Below are 20,323 nucleotides of genomic sequence, written 5' to 3' on the forward strand. Positions count from 1 at the left end.
AAAGGATGTTTATGTTTCTGCCTTGCAGCCTTAATGCCTCCAGTGAAGCTATAATACCGTATTATGGCACCATCCCCTTTAACATCCCTTTTGCCAGGGATGTCCATTTAATGTATTTTTAGAAAATGCAGACAGATTTACAGAAGGTTGTGTCTTAAACTTCCTTACATCACTAGAGAAAGATGCAGGAGGTTTTTGGTTTTTTTAAATGAGGAAACCACAAAGAGAATGGTAAGAAGCAAAAAGCACGGCAAGAGTCCATTATAAAACCATAATGCATTGACAGTGTTTTCACTAAGACTGCATTTTCCAGGCTATTTTATGAAGGGCAGATGTTGCTTTCAGGGCTCCGGGGATGGACAACCGGGTGTGTTGCAACCTTCCTAGAGAAAGCGTCCCGCCAGGGAAAGGCTTCTCCAGAGGCTTTAGCAACTTCCCTGAGCGACAGGGGATTTCAGCAAGTGTAGCAACTTCTCAGCTACAAGTGATTCCAGCTCTTGTGATTCCGTTCTTTGTGAAATCACCCAAGGCCAACTTGGGGACAGAGAGACGGGAGCCTCGTTTGGCAGCTCCACACAGGCAGCCTTTATTGTCCAGCACCCTCTGTGAAGGGAAGGCCAGGGGTGAGAGATCCCTATGGTCAGGGGTCGGAGGAGAAGTTATATGGGGAAGACAGGGGGTGGGGTAGAAACAATTAGCCAACGGGGTACAAGCTATTACCATATAGAAACAAGGCATGTTGGGAGTGGCTCTTTTTGTCACCATGACCGAGGAAGGTTGCTTATCTCTGGGGAGAGTCTTTTTGGCCTCAGGCCTCTCTCCTCCAAGGGAGTGCAGAGGGTTCCTGTGCCAAGGGCTCACAGCCCTCCACAGGCAGATAGGAAGGACATGGGAGAAAATACCCCAAATAATAACTATATATATATATATATATATATACACACATAAAATACCCACAGAGGACTTACGAAGAGGCAAAGAGGATGGAAAGCTAAAATGAATTGGTTCATAAGTGACTCAAAGAAGTGATTACAAAACCAAAGTTAGGTTGCCCAATTCATGTTGCTGTGTAAAAGGTCAACGGCTCTGTTTTAAATGAAAGCTCCACAGTAACAAATGCACAGGCCCTTAAGCTCAGGTACATAAAGACTGTTAAAGTTTTAATTGCAGACTTTTGTTGCTAACAACTTAAGTTACAGTCATTTATAGGCAGTGAAAAGGCAGTATGTTTTCCTTTTTTATATATACATGAGTGCCCTGTGATCTATTTCATTTTATTTGCTCTCAGTTCTCAGTGTCAGGCTTTCTGTCTTTCAGCTGCCAATAATCTGGCTGCGGTTTGTAGTTATTATAAATGGAAACTCACAGGCCTTGGTGTCATCCACCTCAGATAACATGATCCTATTAAATCTAATCCAAATTAACTGGATGAGAACCCTTCGCCCTTGATACTTATATGGACAAGAGAGAGATTTCACGCTAACACCACCAATGTGGTTTAGTCTAGAGTGGCAATCTTCTGCTCTCTTTCTATAATTGATTTGGGATTCAGAAGAACTGCAAGATGCTGTTAAAGAGTGTGGGGTTTTTAGCCATGCACTCTCAGGGTACTGAACATGGTATTTGAGTAGCATGACTATAGAGTAAAATGTTACAGGGAAAGCCTCTCCTGTGTATTTTATTCTAACATGGAAATTGCTAGTTTTGGGGGCACACCTGAAATGCTACAGCCAAAAGAGGCAAACAATTCATGGAAGTTATTGTCAAATGGCAACACTGATGAGGAAAGCCTTGGAATTACAACAATTAAAAAATTGCATGACACAGTGTCCATGTGGACTTCTTCAGTAGTAAAAATTCTTCATCGATTGAAATGGGACAACTTCTTCCCTCATGTAAAGATCATCTGCTGGACTTGATGATACTTGAGGGTTCCTTCTGACTCAAAGTATTTTTTGATTCTGTGAAAAAGCTTTTTACTAAGTTTTCCTCAGCCTGATATAGATTTACTTATGTGAAAGTACAGCACCTGAAACTCTAGTTGGCTTTTATTCATTGTCCCAACAATGTATGACAGCCTGACTCAGTGGAAGCAATACAATTGAAAAAAATTGGGGGGGCAGGGGGGGGTGTAAAAAAACAACCACAAAGAACCTTAAAACCAAAGAGACTCCTATTTTTTTGTTATGCAAAAGTAGTATTGTATTGGAATTCATACTTACTGATCAATATATCCTACATTTACTCAAGACTTTATACATTTTTAATTTCTTTTTGTCAGCATTAAAGCTACTTCTGATAAAATAAAATCAAATGGAAGGGAATTGAAATCCAGGACTGGCTCCAGGTTGTGATGCGAGAAATCTTTGCCATGTTCTTTTTTTTGTTTTACTGAGGGGAATAAGAGAAAAAGGCCTTTTTTGTGATTTGGGAAAATCTGCTCCACAGAGCCATCTGATCAGCATGAGATAGGGAATGTTACTAGAGAATTGCATGATAAAATTTAACTGTTCTTCCTTTCTCTTTCTGGAAACTTTTAGTGTCAACTCGGGCCAGTAAATCAATTGAGTATTTCCACAGTTTTGGTCACCTGAGTATTTGAGCAGGGAGCTTCTATAAGTAGAAAGGATTCAGTTGCTGCTATCACAGAAGATGATTTCTGAACCCATCACCTCCAGCCTGATGGGTGTTTCTGTCCCATGTGGCAGGTTGCTGTACAGGAGAGTATGTCTCTGCAGAGCATCTCCAGAGAGAGGTCTCTGCCATTACATGTCAATTCTCTGCTCCCTCTGAGGCCTCAACCCAGCATGCATCCCATTCCCACCAAAACTGGCTTTACACTTCAGAAACCTCTGCACAGAAACAGAAATGCCTGTAAAAAGTTGCCATAAAAGAGAAAGCAACACAAGACTTGGTGTGAACGGCTTTCTGACACTTTTGCCACCCTGCAAAGGGCCTGTAAAGCTGCAAAAATTTGACAAGGGATTAATGACCAAAGCCATAAGGGCTATTGATCTGGCATCTGCTTCTATTAGTCCAGCTTGCACATCATTTCAAACACGCTGCTGTACACTGAGAAGGCAGCAGTGGAGCATTAGGAGTGAAGGAGAATTTATCTGCATGCCTCCCTAAATCGAGGACCAACCTTAGAAAATGTTTTCATTTTGCAAAAGAGGGCTGGCATCAGGCTGTTGGGGAAAAAAATTATCAAAATGCTGATTTTGAAAGACAGTGGAAAAGGAAGCCATGTCAAGTCTATTCAGTCCAGCCCTCTACTCAGAAGAATAAAGCAAACTGGGTTCCCTGCCCTCCACCATGGGTCACAATCAGGTACAAAATAAAGATTTGAATGTTGAAGAAAACAGTTTTGCTGGGTTAGTCCTGTAATTCGTGCTCCATAATTGTAGCAGATGAGCTGCTATTCTTGATAAAACTTTTCTTCATTTCATTAGAAAAATAATTGCCTATGGAGGAGACTCTCTGGCTCTGAAGATTGCAAAAGAATGACTCTGTTTTTCAGATTTTTAGATAACCGAATTGTGATGAGCAGAGATGATGGATATCTGCTTATTCAGGCAAATCAGCATCTTCAAACCAACAGAAATATTTGGACAAAGCAAGCAGGATTTAGCAGCTTCTAAAAAGCTCATTAAAAACCTACCAGGTTAAAACAACCAAACAGGAAAATGAATGGTTTTAGGAACACACTGCCTTTATTTGGTCCCACAATTCCTAACTTTGTAACAAACCCCCAGAGTTTCACTCCTTAAAGTGCTTCAAACTCCATTTATATTATTATTATTACATTAACATCAATGTACATTTTATAAACAATAATCCAAAGAAATTTATATTTTTATAAAATTCTTTATATTAATGGATCAAATTTGCTCTTATGATGACCAACATTAAGGCAAATTTCCAAAATTAAGACATTGGAGTTACTCAAGTCTCTGCTGTTGCGGGTGAGAGCAGAATTTGGCCCCATAGGGTATAAGCAATTATATTTTCTGCATATATCTCAAAAGGCACAACAGATTACCCTGGAAATCAGTAACATTTAAAAGGGAGTTTATCAAAGCAAATACTTTTTGTTTGCTTTGGCACAGTCCACATCCAGAGGATGCATTTGCTCACCGGCTGTTCAGAACAAGCAGCCTGATGCTGACCAGCAAAGGGGAATCCACACAGTTCTTCAGCAGACACAGCCCACATGTGCACAATGACTGTAACAGCAGAGTTACTTCTCTGGGCACCTGTGCAAATTCACTCCACCATGAACCTCTGAAATTCTCCTGGTGGAGACATGTTTGTCATTGATGGTAATATTCCGAAGACAGCCAAAAAATGGGTCTTTAACTGGAAGCCACGAGATGTCCAAATTTGCTATTAAAAAAAAAAGGTGGGAAGACCAAGTTAATAAGAATTATTTCAAAGAACATTAATTATTGCAAGGCTTTCAAAAAGGGGGAATGATATAGGACTACATGAATGGATGGGACCTTTGTTTTGGAAAGGAAAAAACATGAAAAAATAATAAGCAATAATATTACCTGGAATTTTGCCAAAGTAGAGTGGCTGATACACACTTCTAGGAGGAGAGGATTGAAGTTCAGTGGTATAGTTACTCTGTGTGCCCACCTCTAGCTGCACAGTGTTCTTCTTCTGAGAGACTGCAAAGAAGCAGGTAAATGAGAACTCTTTCTCAACCCTATTAAAGAATCAGCTAGGTATGGCACTGTTTTTAAATAGCATCTTTCTTGAAATTTAAGGCATAGAAAAAACAGATTTTATTTTAATTCAGAGTCAGACTGACAAACCTAGGTCATCTGGGGCTTAACAGACCCCACCAAAAAAAATCTTATGTAAAGCCTTTAATTTACCCAAGACACTTACCTTGTCTAAAGAGTATTCTCAGACTAAACAGAAGTAAAATGATTCAGTAAAAATTTGGAGCTGCAGTGCTCTGTGCCCACCATCCCTTCAAAGCTTCAAAAGAAATGGTATGTGCAACGTACCTGCAATGGTATGCCACTGTCCATCAGACAGAGGTTTTTTAGGTGTGACTGATGTCTGGAATTCTCCAGCACCACTATTTCCCGCAGCAACGACCTGTAAAGGAGTTATCTGTTAAGCTACTGTGACAAAGAACAGGAGCAACAGAGGAAGGTCAGAATTCCCCCTGCTGAATGAGGGCAATACAGCTGGAATGGAAACAGACTGTGCCCACCTTTCCTCCTCTCATGTAAATAGTCAAGTAGTTGTCTTGCTTGCTTCCGGCATGGAGGAGTACACCAGTTGAACTCCTTGGTCGAATGGTAAATACAATCCTAAAATCCAATCCCATCAGCAAATTACCTGTGGAGGATTAAACAGTGGGGAGAGGAATGATCATAGGAGGAGATAATTAGAAAACCATGTAAAAACAAATGACCCATACACATACACACATCAGACGTAATTCCATTTACCATAATCTCTACACTGCTTACCAATGGTGATATATCCTCCTTCATTAAAGAAGTAAATCCCTGTGTCCATGGGAACATCCGGACATGGAAGTATGCCATTTTTTTGTTGAGGTGCATTCATGACTCTTCCATTCATCTTAAAATTCCTCAGGCAACCCTTGAAACTCTTCATTGGTATATTCTGAAAGCATATTTCGAAACACAAATTCTAAAGCATTATGGCTTCTTTTATTTTTAGTAATAATACTAAACATCAGTTCTTTTGGACTCTTGGACTATAGAAACCCAACTGGCACTAAAGGCACCTAAAACCATCTTTGATACAATGAAAAAATATTCCAAAATTCTACAAAAGTGCTTGAAACACGGTAATAGTTGATTCTGAGTTAACATGACTCCTGCCTGTAGAACAGATGCTTCCCAATGATGTGTCAAAAATACAATGCAAGAAGAATTGTGAAATCCCAAGCATCCCTTCCCTTCCTAAGTCTGTTTATTTAAATCTGATTTTATAAAATGCCCTGGATCATTAATTGTCCCATTTTTTAAATAGAAACGACACGTATTTCAGATTGAAATCCAGTTCTACATCCATAATTCCTTAATGAGAATTATTCTTTTTCTTCTCTACTGATTGTTGCTTAATCCACTGAGGTAAATGTTCTGCAGAAAGATGGTATTTCTGGAATTAAAAATGTGACTTTGGTCTTCCCTATTTTTAAGGAATAAAAATGAAAACAGTACGTGGTTGTCATCAGTGTCTCAGCAACATATTGAAAATATGGGTCCAGATGAAGGCTGTGTGAACAGGTGAGGAAAAAGATCTGTAATGAACCACTGCAAACACTAGTCACAGATGCTGCTCACGCAGTGCTTGGAAATCCCCCCCAAAGCTTTTCAGCGTGGAAATCCTGCATATTAAAGACTTTCCCATGTAAATTAGTGCAGCATGGGGAGTGTGTGTGGGTGGATGTGCCAATTATTTACCTGTTTTTTCAGTGATGGCAGCCCTCCCACGTAGATTGGTGGCTTAACGCTGATGGCAGAATTTGTTGCCAATCTTCTGTGCTGGGCCCTTAGACCATCAACAACAAGGCGGGCGTTCTTCCCATCTGTGCTGAAGACCACCTTTCCAGGAGGCAAACATAAGAGAATAAAAAACCCAAAGGCCAATGAAAGCCGCTGGAGATTTTCTTTGTCTTTAAACTAGACACCATATTGTTGAAATATTTAAACTGAAAATAACATTCTGAGACCTTCAGTCTCAACAAGGTCTCTCAGAGACCTGTAACCACGTGAACTTTCAGGCATAGGAATTAATTTCTGATGACCAAAACTGAGTTTCTACTCTCTTAAAAATGCAGTGGGCTGTGCCTGCTGAATGCTAGTTATGCTTTCACTGTGGTTCCATACTACTTACAGTGTGCCATTGCCCATCATTGTATTTAATACTGGTTTTGACTTTGATTTGTTTTTCTCCAGAGCCAAGTGAAAAGACAAAACGTCCTTTTGAAATGTGGAGAGCCATGTAAGAGTCCTCAGAGCTTTCTTCCATGAAAACTATTAATCCTCTTGATGATCGAGTCCGTACATCTACAGAAAAATGTAACCTGTAGTGGAAAGTAAGCATATTCAAGTATAGGTCTATTTTGTTAGTTGTTGTATCTTTTCTGTTCTCCAGTGAAACTCCATTTGTGAAATGCAGAATAGCATTTTGGTGGAAACATGGAGTACACTGCATGTCTGAATGTGAATGAAACTTGACACATTCAGGATAAGGAACTGGCATCAACATGTACCATAATTGTCCACCACATCCCATTCAATCTACTCAGTTTAGGTAAATGTTTGCACAGAAAAAAAAATACCTGAGCCTTTAAAACCACCTTTTGTTACGGCCCAAGACATAAGCAAGAAGAAAATCCTTACACTCAACACCCAAAGAGTCAAGCAGCTTTGACAATTCAAGTATTAGGAGGAGAACAGAGAACGTTTTTATTACCTGTCTGTAGATAACAATGGAGAAAACATGTAGGACATGAAACTGTTGGGGATGCTTCCAAGGAGATATGCTTCACTACTGTCATGAAACTGAGCTGGCAGAGTATGGTTTTGCACACTAGCAGCTTTCAAATAATCAAGGTATTTTTCATTCTGTAAACGGAAGATGGAACTGAAACATTTACTACATGCGCACATAAATAGAAACATTTTAATCAACACATTTAACAGTTCCCACCCAAGGCAGTCCACAGCCTTCCCTAAATGACAGAAAAGCTGTTGTCACTCTAGACAGGTGTGGGCTTAGCATGAAACTCCAGCAGAGAGAGAACTTGCTTCAGATGTGAGATGTAAGGAAAGAAAGAACATCTGAATCTCAGTTCCAGAAATGATGGCTGTGCAGACACAGCCTGGGCATCAATATGGAGCAAAGATGACAGCAACAATAAGCATACCTTGAGCATCTTAAGCCTGAGAGGATTTTTAAATTCCTGCAGCAGCATTGGTTCAACGTTTTCGTATTCCTGGCAAGCTCCAAGGGATACACCACTCTTGCCAGTATTATCAACAAGATTTTGAACCCCAGGGAGCTGACCTGCCCTGTAGTGATGAAAGCAGTTAAGTGCTGTGACTCAGCATTCCTTTTCTTTAGTGTAATCTACAACAAACATATTATAAAACTGTGTTCTGCACAAAATATATTTCCCAGTGACACAATGTTAAAGTACCAATTTTTATTTTTCAATGAAAAATGTACATTCAATGCTGTAAATCATATTTTCCCTGGTTCTGCTCATTTCTTTTTGGCTATAGAAAAACTCCGATGTTTTGTTCTCATCTTTTCTAAACAAAGTGATTTTTGACAAAAGCTATTTAAAAACCACAAACATATATGGCCCTTGAAAAAAGAGGAAAAAAAATGACAGCAGCCTTGATTGAATAAGATTTCTGAATCAGACTACAAAACTTTGTTAATTATACATAACCAGTTTCAAATCAAGAAAATATGGCACCATCATGTTCTGCTTCACTCTCTCCTTAAATAAGACGTTCTAATGAGTTTTATCAAGGGGCAAAGCCCATCACATCTTCATATGTAGCTCTAGTATTACAACCAAATTATCAGAAAGACGGTCAAAGCCAATTTACTATGTATATAAAGAATAATACTAAGTAATACTATAATTTTCTAAGTTGTACAAAGCATCTCTAATCAGTAAATGACAAAAAACTTTACAGCTACAAAAAAGCAACAAAGCTCTTTGCTTGTGGCTTTTTATGAGAAGAGTGGTAGAGTTGGGAGTAGAACCTGAACTTCTTTAATGCTGGTAATTCTCCATTCACTCCATCAGACCAGCTACAGTATTAATTCTTTATCTCTTTTTGCACAAAATCTTTCCAAATTTGTTTTCTGACGTGACGTTTAATATATAGGTTACTTCATTGTCTTGTAGCGCTTTAAATGAACACATAATTTGAGCACTTGGAAAGTGTCCCTGCCCATTGCAGAGGGGTAAAACTAGAGGATCTTTAAAGGTGCCTCCCAGCCCAACCCATTCCCTGGTTGTATGACAATCAAATCAAAAGACACTATTTTTTGAAAACTCTACACACGTGTAAAGACTCAACAAAATTAGCTAACACAAAGGGACGTGACTTACGACTCATGGAATGCTTTTCTTCTAGAAACATATTTACACTATTTCTTGAAAACTCTATACGTGTATAAAGACTCATCAAAATTAGCTAACACAAAGCCCCACTGGGACATGACTTATGACTCATGGAATGCTTTTCTTCTAGAAACATATTTATGCATATTTTTTCTCCTAAATTTTGCCTGTAAGGTGTCTCTAACAATCAGACAAACACATGAATAAGGAGACAGCCTAAATCATGCAGATGATTTGTACACATATGCTCTCACTTGTTTCTGTAACTGTTTTGGTTCTGTCAGTAGCTCTGCTCCTTTCATTACCTGGTTCCCTGGGGAGCTATAACAATACAATCTAGCAAATCTTTTTGGATACCTTGTTGGGACATATCCAATTCACTCTGCAGACTTCATTCTTTGGCTAACACACTACTAAACAGGTACGATTCAGACTAAAATTCCTTTACATCTGAACAGCAGATTTAATTATAATTGGATTCCATGTATAATATACCTGAATGAAAGAGTATTTGAGGGCAACAAAGTTATGCATTCCTGGAGGAAAAAAGCATTTTAGCAAGAAGTAATTTTAATATGATTAAAGAAGGAGAACAGGCCAAAATGTATGAAACATAATCCTTTCTACACCAAATACCTTTTAATAAAGATGTTTGAGATGCAACCTTCAAAATTATCTCCACCAAATTTTATAGGTCTGTTTGATTCCTGTGCGCTTGATGTCCTGGGAGAGTCAACTGCTTTTGACTCATCATCAACCATCAGAGTTACTCTGAAACAAAGTGAATAAAAATAAGCATGATATATAAAGAAATAGTTAGGAAACAAAATGAAACATATATATATAAAAGAACCATTTGACAGATGTGTTTTCTTGTTACATTGTGATTATGCTAGAGCTTCATTAGCTTACTTCTGGGACTTTTTCAGTATGTGCTTATTGACTGCTGTGAAATTGCTCTGCTTTTCCATATTAGACAATGAGCAAGAGTTGAAGCTCTTACTTCAGTACTACAGTGAAATCCTGATGCAACTGAAATTAATGAAAAAGCTGTTATTGCCAACTATGGGATAGGATTTAATTCTTTGTGTCAAAATGGTACAGACAGTATTGAGTTATAATCACCCAAAGTTATAGCCAACTGTTCAAAACTTTCCAGTTCAATTAACATTTATGTCCCTTCATGCATTCCACAGCAACCAGTATGATTTAGGAGCTTTTCAGTAAATTGTCTCTTCTAATATCTCATATCTGCATAACAGATCATTATTGATGGAACAGTCACAGTATTTGCTTATTCCCTGGTCCTTTAACCACCTGTATTACAGGGACACACATGAAGGTTATGGGAAGGGGAAGAACTCCAAAGACTTCAAAGCTCCAGCTAGACAAGCAGTCAAAACTCACACAACCTATAAAAGAAATGCATAGTAGGGTACAGCTGAAACATCACAGGTACCAGCATGTGCATTCATAGACCAAATGTCCTTTCCCTTCATTATTTCACCATCCTCTGCTAGAAGAGATTATTTCTAGCTATTTATCCAAAGAATGAGTCCCACAAAATTTGAATTTTCTTTCTCCAACCGCAACATATAAGAACCAGAAGAACTGGACTCACCTGTTGTCTGTTTTTATTACTGTCACATAATGCATTGACCCATCTTCATATTTCTTTTCCAGTTTGATTTCCTTATCTCGCATCTTTGCAGTTACAGAGCCAGGACTCAGAAAGATGGAAAGAACATCAGGCTGTAAAAGAACCCCACCAAATGATCAGCTAAATAAATGCAAGAGCCGTTAGTTCTTGCTACTGCCATTAATGCAGTTCTCAGTGGCCTCCAGTAGGCAACGAATTTTCTTACACTAGTACTGCATTTCTCAGTCATCTAGTACCAGATGTTATATGAAGTTCTGCATGATTAGCATAGCTTCTGTTTCAAAATACCTCTGAAGAGCAAACATTTATTTAAAATATTTGTTTATTTTTCCCAGAAACGAAGGAGTCAGTTCTCCACTTCCCAAATGCCTGGTGTGCACTCACTTCTTAGCTCCTCCAGCCAGCCAGAATGGGGTTCTACTTAAACTTCCCTGCTTTCTGAGGGATCATAGCCAAAACCAATCCCTGTCCTCTGCCTATTTGGACATGGTAACATTTCTGTGTGGGCAGAAAGCCATTTCTTCTTGAGAAAATTTCCAGCCAATTAGGCAACATATTGGGATGGTGGTGTCAGGTGTGTGAGCTATTCTGCACAAAGCTCTAGTTCAAAGCTCAGTTACTCATCAAACTACTTGTTGGCCATGTGAAGAAATTGCCAGAATGCATTTCTCTGGCCTATGACATGCAAGATGCCATGCTCAAAAGGCATTTCTTGCCTTCAAATACAGGAATTTACATGAGACTTATGACACAAACTGACATGACTGATTCAGAGATAAAACCTATCACATATGCTAAAGCAGAATGTGTTTCATACCCGTAGATTGTAATTTAAGAGTGTTCCAGTTGAAGCTGTGGTCTGAAAGCCAAAGCCAACTTGGAAATCCTTGGGAAATGGGAAATCTGCTGCACTCAGGCTCAGTGTTCCCTCCTTGGAGAAAGCTGCAGATCTGACAAGCTGAAAGAGAGAAAATAATGATTTCAGTGATCTTCCTTTTAATCAGAAGAAACGCCAATATGAGACAACGGCTGCCCCACTCAACATAATTGTGATCAGCTCCAGTCAAAACCAAGCACAAAGCAAACCTCAAAAACCATTATTTCAGTACAGAACAGACTGCCAGAGTTAGTTTCACCAGCGTTAACTATGATATGAGAAACTCTAAAAAGGGAGAGGAGACTTGCTGAGAACAATCAGCTGTTCATCTCTAGCTACTCTGGCTTTGAAAGTTTTCACATTTGGGGACACAAAACTGAGTAGCTGGAGGAACAGTTTGTAACTAGGAAGCCATGCAGATGAGCTACATAACTGAAACTATGTGAGTCATAGGACACCTTTTAATATATGAGAAGTTGTACAGATACAGAGAATGAAGACTAGATCCTCTGCAAAGATTGTCCGTGAAGAAAATGCTCTGTGAAAAGTTTAGATGCCACAAGTGAAAGAAAATAAGCACAGACTTTCAGTGCAAAGGGCAAATGAGTAAAAAGGGCAAATGAGATCATGCACCATTAAGTAGCAGTAAGTAGAAGCAGAAGGAGGACAGTTTTCATCTCTCCACGCAGCACTGGTTAAGCCAGCACTGAAATGTCACATTGTCCCGTTTTAAAAAGAATGTGGCAAAACTCAAGGATGCACAGAAAATAACTACGAAACAATCAGATGAGTGGAGCCTTAGAATGAGAGACTTCAATGGAAGTAGCCTGTTAAGATATTTCAAGAAAAAAGGCTGAGAAGTCATTTAATTAGGAAGTGTAAACACCTTGGCAAGAGGAAAGACACAGTGCAATATTAAGTATTCCAGCCTAGTCAATAACAGCAACTGGAAGCCAACAAGCTTATATGGTAAATATGAATACTTAATTGTAAACAGTATTAAATAAGAGGGTGGACTATGTGCTGTAACAAGCTATCACAGTGGGGGTGATGTCTCTTTTATTTCTGTATCTTCATACCCAATGCAGGTTCTTTTACTGCCATCATATGTTAACCAAATATAATTTTTGACCTAAGCAAAACATAATGGCCCAGGATTTATAGACAAACCAGAGTCTGTGAACTCCAGCAGAAGCTTTTGAGGAAATTAATTAGTTACCTTCCAGTCATCTGAACATTTCTTGCTGACACCAAAAGTCTTATCAAAAACAACAGATGCAGTGATTGGGGTTTTCACGTTCTTCATGCAGCCCCGGAATGGAGGTGTGGATATATTAAAGCTGGTTCCAGGGAGGGGAAGGAAAAAGAGTTCAGTAGCCTGGCATTTCAAAGCACACACCACTATAGTAACAAGAGATTGAGAGCAATCTTTCTTGTGTACACATACCTCGTGCTGATCAAACCCAATCTTTAGGATGCACCCCAACAAAGATCTCACCATTAGCCAAAAATCACAGATTACAATCATGTATTATACACTTGATTTTTTATGTCACACTAGATAGTTGAAACAGAGCGTGAAAGAAATTGTGTAAGGAAAGAGTTTAAATGGAATCCCGTAGAAAAGATGGAACTCCACCTAGGTAGTACTCAGTGAAACTGAAGACACGTATGTTGGCTTTAATACCAGGACTGACATACACAACTCTGTTTTTTCGGTCAAGCACCAAAGTAATCTGAAATACACGAATAATGAGAATCATTTCACTTGGAAGAAACAAAGTCATTCCGCTGATTAAAAGTACCCCCAGAGCAGGACACAGTGGTTTTTTCCCCCCTCCTCTTGTTTACTAGTGACTTAAATCAAGGATAACTGCGGTAGTTCTAAGGTACTTTGCAAACTTTGGGAATTTAGTCAAAGCCAAATACCTAAGGAAAATGTTCAACTATCCAAATACAAGGTGAGGTTTTATTTTCATCTGAAAGATTGCCCTAAAGACACGCCTCAGCTAAGATTCAGATATTGTCTTGTATTTGCAGCTGAAGATTCAGAAGCTGCTGCCTGACACAAAAACTAAGTCAGTCATCTGGCTGACGGTAACTTGACCCAGTAGAGCATAAAGATTCCTTGCAGCAGACCCTGCAGCTTACACTATTTAGTTGGAAATATATTAAGGGGAAAAGGGAGAACTAACCAACAAGGAAATCAAAGGTTTTTAACAATATATTTACGATTTCGCTCTGGTACTGCTGCAAAAGAGCTGGACTGAAGCTAAGGAAACAAGCCAACAACAAAGACTGCCGAAGAGTTATCTCTATAAAGATCAGCCCACCCTGAAAAAATAAACCCTTAGGTGGTGAAAACACTAATCTAAGTATGAAACTAATGCAAATAATTGCAATGTACACAGCTATCTTTATGTAAAGCACTGCTCTGACCAAGTTTTTTCCTTTGGTGGTTTCACTGTTAAAAAAACTGAACTATTCACATTAAAGCAGGACAAGAGAAAGATTAATTTTCACATGTCCAAACTAATCCCCAGTGACTTGATTTCCTCACACAAAAGGAAAACTCCACAACTAAACTTTACAACAGGACAGTTTCAGTTAATGTGTATTTTTACAAATAATGATCCCTTGATTCTTTAAAATTACATACTTGTTGATATGTTCCATCATTTACAATTTTTTTGGCTTCTACTTCTTTTGGAGTTTCAGAGTCAAGTTTGTATCTAAAAACTGTACGACCATTTTTAATGAGCACACTGATGAACTGATCCTGAAATAAAAAAAAACACCACCACAATTAAACTGCCACAATTTCAGATATATATTGCACTTTCATATGAATAATTTTAATGAAGCTATCTAGTTGCTTCAAGAAAGCTTTTCAGGGAAATGATAACACAAGGCAGACTAAAACTTTTATGAATCCATCATAATTACTTTAAACTATTATAAACAGATCTGCTATCAGCTCCAGGTATTCTCCAAATCTCTAAAGGACTTTGTGTCATTTCAAATGTTTACTGACTTTTTACAGCATTGAAAAATTATCCAGAGTATGTCCCAGTGATTGCAAATACACCTACAAGATTACTAGATAAGTAGCAGCACTGTGGTTTTGAGCATCTTTACAGGTAAAAGTCATCATGTCCCTTCCTATATTCTTTCTTACTCTGTTTCCACACATATCTAGATTTGGGAAGAGTGCACTTCCAATTTTGGAGGATTTCAATATTCCAGCATTGATTTGATTCCAATTGCATTTCTCCTTTCCTGCCCCCAGTTCTTAATTCTCTGCATGGCCTAATGGAGGAGCTTCTTAGAATGGTTTTCACTCAGCGCTGACAAAGTAAGTATTCACCAACCACTGTAGAATCATAGACTATCTCAAGCTGGAGGGACCTGTAAGTCCAACTCCCTGTTTCTTGCACAACTACCCAAGACTAAACCATATGACATTACACATACAGCAGACTCTACTAATTTTCCACACAGATGAAATAACACTTCTAAGACATTTCCTTGCAGTTATTACTAAATCTAACATGTTCTTTAATAAGCAAGATTTTTAAGATGTTCTTCAACCACAAAACAGACAGAAGCATTCCACACATTACCCCATTTGCTGCAAAAAACACGATGCCTTCATCTGCAGTCGTCTCAATTGTCTGCTCATACCGTTCTTGTTCAGCACTTCCTTGTCTCACTGTGATACTGGCATAACCAGTGCCCTCGAAATAGCTTTGGTCAGTCTCTTCTTTATACCTGCAATAATTCAATGTCACAGGTGTGAATATATGAGAGCAAGAACTTCTACCACATGTACTTATTGCCATTATAATTTTTAAAAAGATGAAGTTAAACCATTTGGTATAGGTCCAAATTCTGATCTAACCCAAGCAGAGAGAAAGCCTTCTACTGGCTTCTATCAGACTCATATATGGTCTTTAGAGAGGAAATCATTAATGACAGACGTTTTTAAACTTATTGTAATATTTACTTTATAAAGTAGCTGAACACATTAGTCCACAAATTGTGTCTGGATTTTATAACACTTAAATTTAAACAGATTGAGATTGCCATAAACGTGAATCATGTCATTACTGAGGATTTTCTCTAAGAAATGTAATAATGACCAAAAGTTAGAAAAAAATCACCAGTTTAGCTACAGTGGTTATTCTTCTGGATGTGAAAAGGCAAGAATTCATAATGATAAAATCACAGAACTGTGAAACACTTCTGTGTTCATATCATACCTTCTGCAGGGTTGCACTTCAGTGGTGTTGAGATTAAAAGTCCTCTTGAAGTTGTAAAGGCTGACAATACGCTCATTTAGGCTGTGTAACTCAATGCAGCCTTCATAATGAGGATAGTTGAGATTATGTGGAGGCTGAAAAACAGTGTTATTAAAACCATTTCATCAAAATTAGCTAACAAAATTTTACATTGTTATCTGCTAAGACTTACTGCAAACATTATTAAGACAGAATATGACATTCTAAATATATAAAAAAGATATTATATGCTTGTATATAATATCCAAACTGTCGGATACCACCCTAGGTGTACTGCAGCACAATTTAAAAGAGTCACATGGATTGGGAACAGTATGTAGCAGGGCTGAACAGGTTTCATGCTTTCCTCGGCAAGTGAAGTATCAGCATGCTCCCTTCTCTGAGCTCTAGCATTCTACAAGCCAGGCAGATTCTGTAGGAAGTAGCATCTCCTTGCATCCCATCTATTCCTACTGACATAGATAAACTTTTACACATGTTTTTGAAAGACTGCTAGTTGCAATCTTTACTCATAAGAAAAATGGGATTATTAACACCAAATCTTTTTAAAACACTAAGAAGCTCTTTGTACCCTAAAATCTGTTGGGTATCCTCCAACGTAAAAGACAACACTGCTGGGATCAAGATTTAGGAGCATGTCACTGTCTCCACTGCTTGCACTCCTAGGGTTTTCATAATCTGGAGAAACTGAGGTTGCGGCTTTGACGTACTTCAGCTTTGCATACTGGTAAATCCTAAAACCAAAACAGACAGGCAGAATATCACATCACACTAATAAAAGATGTTATTAGCAGGTTTTTGAGAAGACTCTTGTACACCGTGGATCTTATACCTTTCAAACGTAACTTGATCCATAACAGCTTCCTCAGTTTTGCTTTCAGTCAGCAATGACTGCACTCTTATTTCTCCATCACCATCTCCCAGGTTATAGACACAAGTAAGGTAACCCTCTTTCACAGCCATACCAATGTAGTCCTTGGAGGTCTAAAAGTAGCAAAGCAAATAATAATTAATAAATCTTTAATTTTAATGAAGGTAAAATACCACAGTTACTTCCTCAGAGACATCAACATGCTGTGCATGAGTCATAAGAAATCCACGCACCTAATGATGAGAATTAAGTTTGTAAGTTCTGGGAAGAAAAAATTGTAATCCTATATGTTGCACTGATTCAATTAATATAGTTATAAACTAATTGAAAAGTCATGCGTGGCTTTTTATTTTTGTAAAAATAGTATCTAAAATATTTTTGTCACTTGTAACATCTCCCAGCTAAAGCAATGAAAACATGACACCTTTACTCAGAATCAGACTCAACATCTGTGAAATAAAAAAGATGTTCACAACAACACTCAGTGATGGACAATGGTTCCTACTGAGGTGACTGGAAGAAGTCATTTTCCCCAAAAAATCACATTTTATTTCTTCAAGATACTGTATTTCAGAAGTAATGATTAAAATGCTTTCAATGGATGTCCCAGCTAGTTATTCAGGGGTAAAAATATAAAATCCAGTGTAGAACAAATACCTCTTAACAGCTTTCTGTGTAGGCATGAGACTCACTACAGATACAGCAGCTGTCAAATAACAAGACTAGGAACCACATGCAGGAAATTTTTGAATTGTTTGATGGTGATTGAGCAAACCTGAATGCACAAGCAGGTCTGCATTATTCTGCATATTCAGAAAACAAAAAAATGAAGAGCTGAGGGGCTGAATTTTAAAACTGAAATGATTGCATTTTTTTTTTTTAACCAACAGAGAAACTCAGAGTGACTTATATTGTGAAAAGAGTCAAAGCTCTAAGGCAGGAGTTGGGCTGAGTTTGTGCTGACTGCTGCAGAAACTGACAGTTCTGATAAGACTGTGTGATGGTACCCATGACAAAGAAGTAACTTCCAAAGGAGCAAAATAGCAAAGCATCAAAGGCCAAGGCTCAGCCACTTATTAGTTACTTTGCCAGGGAAGGAATGAACAAAACACTTTTACCACCACTTAAAGGCAATTGTAAACAAATAGGCCAACAGTAGCTACAAACTTCAGTCAGAACAGGTCACTTCCCATCCTTTTCTCAAAACACGGTGTCTAGTCTAAAAATCAGATTAAATATCAAAATATACCTACATCTTTATCACCCAGGTACAAGACAAACCTATTTTCCCCCTGTTGGATGTTGGATCTTTGCTGAGGTCTTTGGATAAACAAGGAAAGTGAAGTATAGCCTTTCAGATCTTCAAGGTTGCTCGGAGGTCGAACCTCTACACCAGAGCTGCCATTGAACCTCATAGGAATAGAAACCTGTGAAGAAAACCAAAGTTCAGCATGTTACAATTAACTATTGCTACTGCTCCTATTTCACTGGTGTGTTTAATTGCAAAGTAACCTGTTACACATCCTAGTCATGTTTCAGCCATCAGTTACCACAGATTTGGACTCTGATCCTACCAAACAAAATAATTAGGAAGCAGACTGGATAACACAGTAGTCTGTATTATCAATACTTAACACAGCACTTTTTTATTCCAGACATCTATTAATCAACTGTGCCTCTGTCAAGTATCTACTATCTTCAATACACGGACAGGGAAGGATGTGCCCTGCAGCTCTAAAGAGCAAGTCTGTGAATTATTTAGATGTCTACAAACACATCCTGATGCCTCACTTAGCTGGACTTGACTGTCTGCTGGGAATTACAACACACCTCTGATATTATAAAGACATGTCCTATTACAGCTAAATACACCATGATCACTGACTCCTCTTATTCTCTGTAACTCTAGGCTATTTGTGGTGATCTCAGGGATGCTTCTTAGGGACCTGACACCACACTATCACCAGCCACTACAGCAGTTGCTTAAATGAGAAAGGGCAGTCTAATAAGGTGCTAGTAGTCAGCTTCTAACATCTTGGAGCAGCTGGAGTAATGAGAGCACAGGGCTGCGCAACTTTTTTGGCAGTATCAGCTTTCAATTGGCCGTGCATGGGTGGAGAGCCCTGTCTCTAAGCTGCAGAGCCAACTCTGTCCCTGCTGCCAAAGCCAGCACAATGTACCTTGGAAGGCAAGAGGCTGCTGAACAAATAAGTATTACAGAGATGCCCTGGGAAAAAAAACTAATGGGAGAAAGATGTAGCAGGATGCTACTGCATCCTGTCATTTTTATGTACTAATTATTATGCTTCCCATCATCACAGTTACTTCAATTGCTGGGCAGTGCCGTTGAATTAAATTTATGCCTGGTCTTTCACACACATTTAAATAAAATGATTTAGAAAGAGAGAGAGGAACGAAAGTACTGTTGTGTATCCAAACAGGTCAAGCATGATTGCAATGCTCAGGACAGACCTTATTTGCAGCATCTCTTGCCTGCTGAATCAGCTCTCTTATGCGATTGATGTTCTCAGAGATGTTGCTTATCGGCATCAGCTGTTGGTTGATACTTTTGATCTTGTTGAACAGATCTGGAAGCTGGTTTGTCAAATTGTTTACTGCAATGAAAGAAAAATCATTGATGTTAAAAAGGAGGAGGAAGGCAAGATGCAGAAATACGGTATCGCTACACAATTATCAGGAAAGCAGAGGGCAGGGTAATGACAGAACAGTTTTGACTGGTCCTACAATATTAGGGAGCTCTCACTAAAAGTAGCAGTTTATACAGAGGTTATTGTACTCTTGGAATTTGTGGCCAAAGGTATTTGCAGAAGCAATCAGAATCAGTACTTCCAAAAATGTTTTAGATAAAGGCCCAGAAAAAAATATTAAGTAGAACAGCAGTGTGGTCTCTAACATTATTATTCAGTGGCTGTGGATGCTAGGGGAGAATGAGGATAAAGTACAGAAGACAGGATTCAGGCTTATGTGCACTGCCTGAGTAGCATCTCCTGCTGCCACCATCAGAGAATGAATACTGGGGTAGGCAGGCTGCTGGCCTGAGCAGGGCACGAATTATACTCCTGTGTCAAGGCTGCTAGTCAGAACTATTTAGTAGTGAGTCTTACATTATCTGGCCAGGTTTATTTCAGGAGAAAAGAAAATATGATGAAAATCTCAACTTTCATTATAACAGGAAACAATTCCTCATCTCCTGTGACTGCAAAAGCCAAAGCCAAAACAAAAACACCACAACCTGAATGTATTTGCAGACTTCATCCCTATGATGCAGAAGGCAAATAAAATGAAATCCAGACCTTTTGTTCTTCTAAATATGACTTATAAACCAGTCTCATAACTTCAAGGATGATTTATAGCCCTGCAATACCATCCAGGACTAGCTCTTGTATTTATATTATTTAAAATGTTTTCCTCTTACTTGACTTTATCAGATAAAACTGCTGAAAAGATG

General features: G+C 38.5%; 1 protein-coding gene across 5 annotated transcripts in view; it reads right to left on the bottom strand.

Moving 5' to 3' along the window:
• Positions 1–3,691: 3,691 nt before the first annotated feature.
• LAMA3 (laminin subunit alpha 3) overlaps positions 3,692–20,323 on the bottom strand; it is a 104,477-nt gene continuing 87,845 nt past the window's right edge. For 4 of the 5 annotated variants that reach the window (XM_017738291.1, XM_017738293.1, XM_017738290.1 and 1 more), the window contains 9 exons: positions 19,327–19,469; positions 18,108–18,281; positions 16,816–16,967; positions 16,555–16,717; positions 15,945–16,078; positions 15,306–15,453; positions 14,342–14,461; positions 13,300–13,418; positions 12,902–13,030 (listed from right to left, as the gene is read on the bottom strand). In XM_017738291.1, the coding sequence (XP_017593780.1) occupies positions 12,985–13,030; positions 13,300–13,418; positions 14,342–14,461; positions 15,306–15,453; positions 15,945–16,078; positions 16,555–16,717; positions 16,816–16,967; positions 18,108–18,281; positions 19,327–19,469 (1,199 nt within the window). In that variant the 3' untranslated portion in view covers positions 12,902–12,984. Of the gene's footprint in view, positions 4,387–4,553; positions 4,674–5,018; positions 5,113–5,230; positions 5,359–5,492; positions 5,653–6,458; positions 6,600–6,891; positions 7,082–7,473; positions 7,626–7,927; positions 8,073–9,781; positions 9,917–10,766; positions 10,898–11,622; positions 11,764–12,901; positions 13,031–13,299; positions 13,419–14,341; positions 14,462–15,305; positions 15,454–15,944; positions 16,079–16,554; positions 16,718–16,815; positions 16,968–18,107; positions 18,282–19,326; positions 19,470–20,323 lie in introns of those variants that run through there. The other variant, XM_017738295.1, reaches the window with a different exon arrangement.

The sequence above is a fragment of the Corvus brachyrhynchos genome, unplaced genomic scaffold, assembly GCF_000691975.1.
Source record: "Corvus brachyrhynchos isolate BGI_N302 unplaced genomic scaffold, ASM69197v1 scaffold106, whole genome shotgun sequence".
Taxonomy (NCBI): domain Eukaryota; kingdom Metazoa; phylum Chordata; class Aves; order Passeriformes; family Corvidae; genus Corvus; species Corvus brachyrhynchos.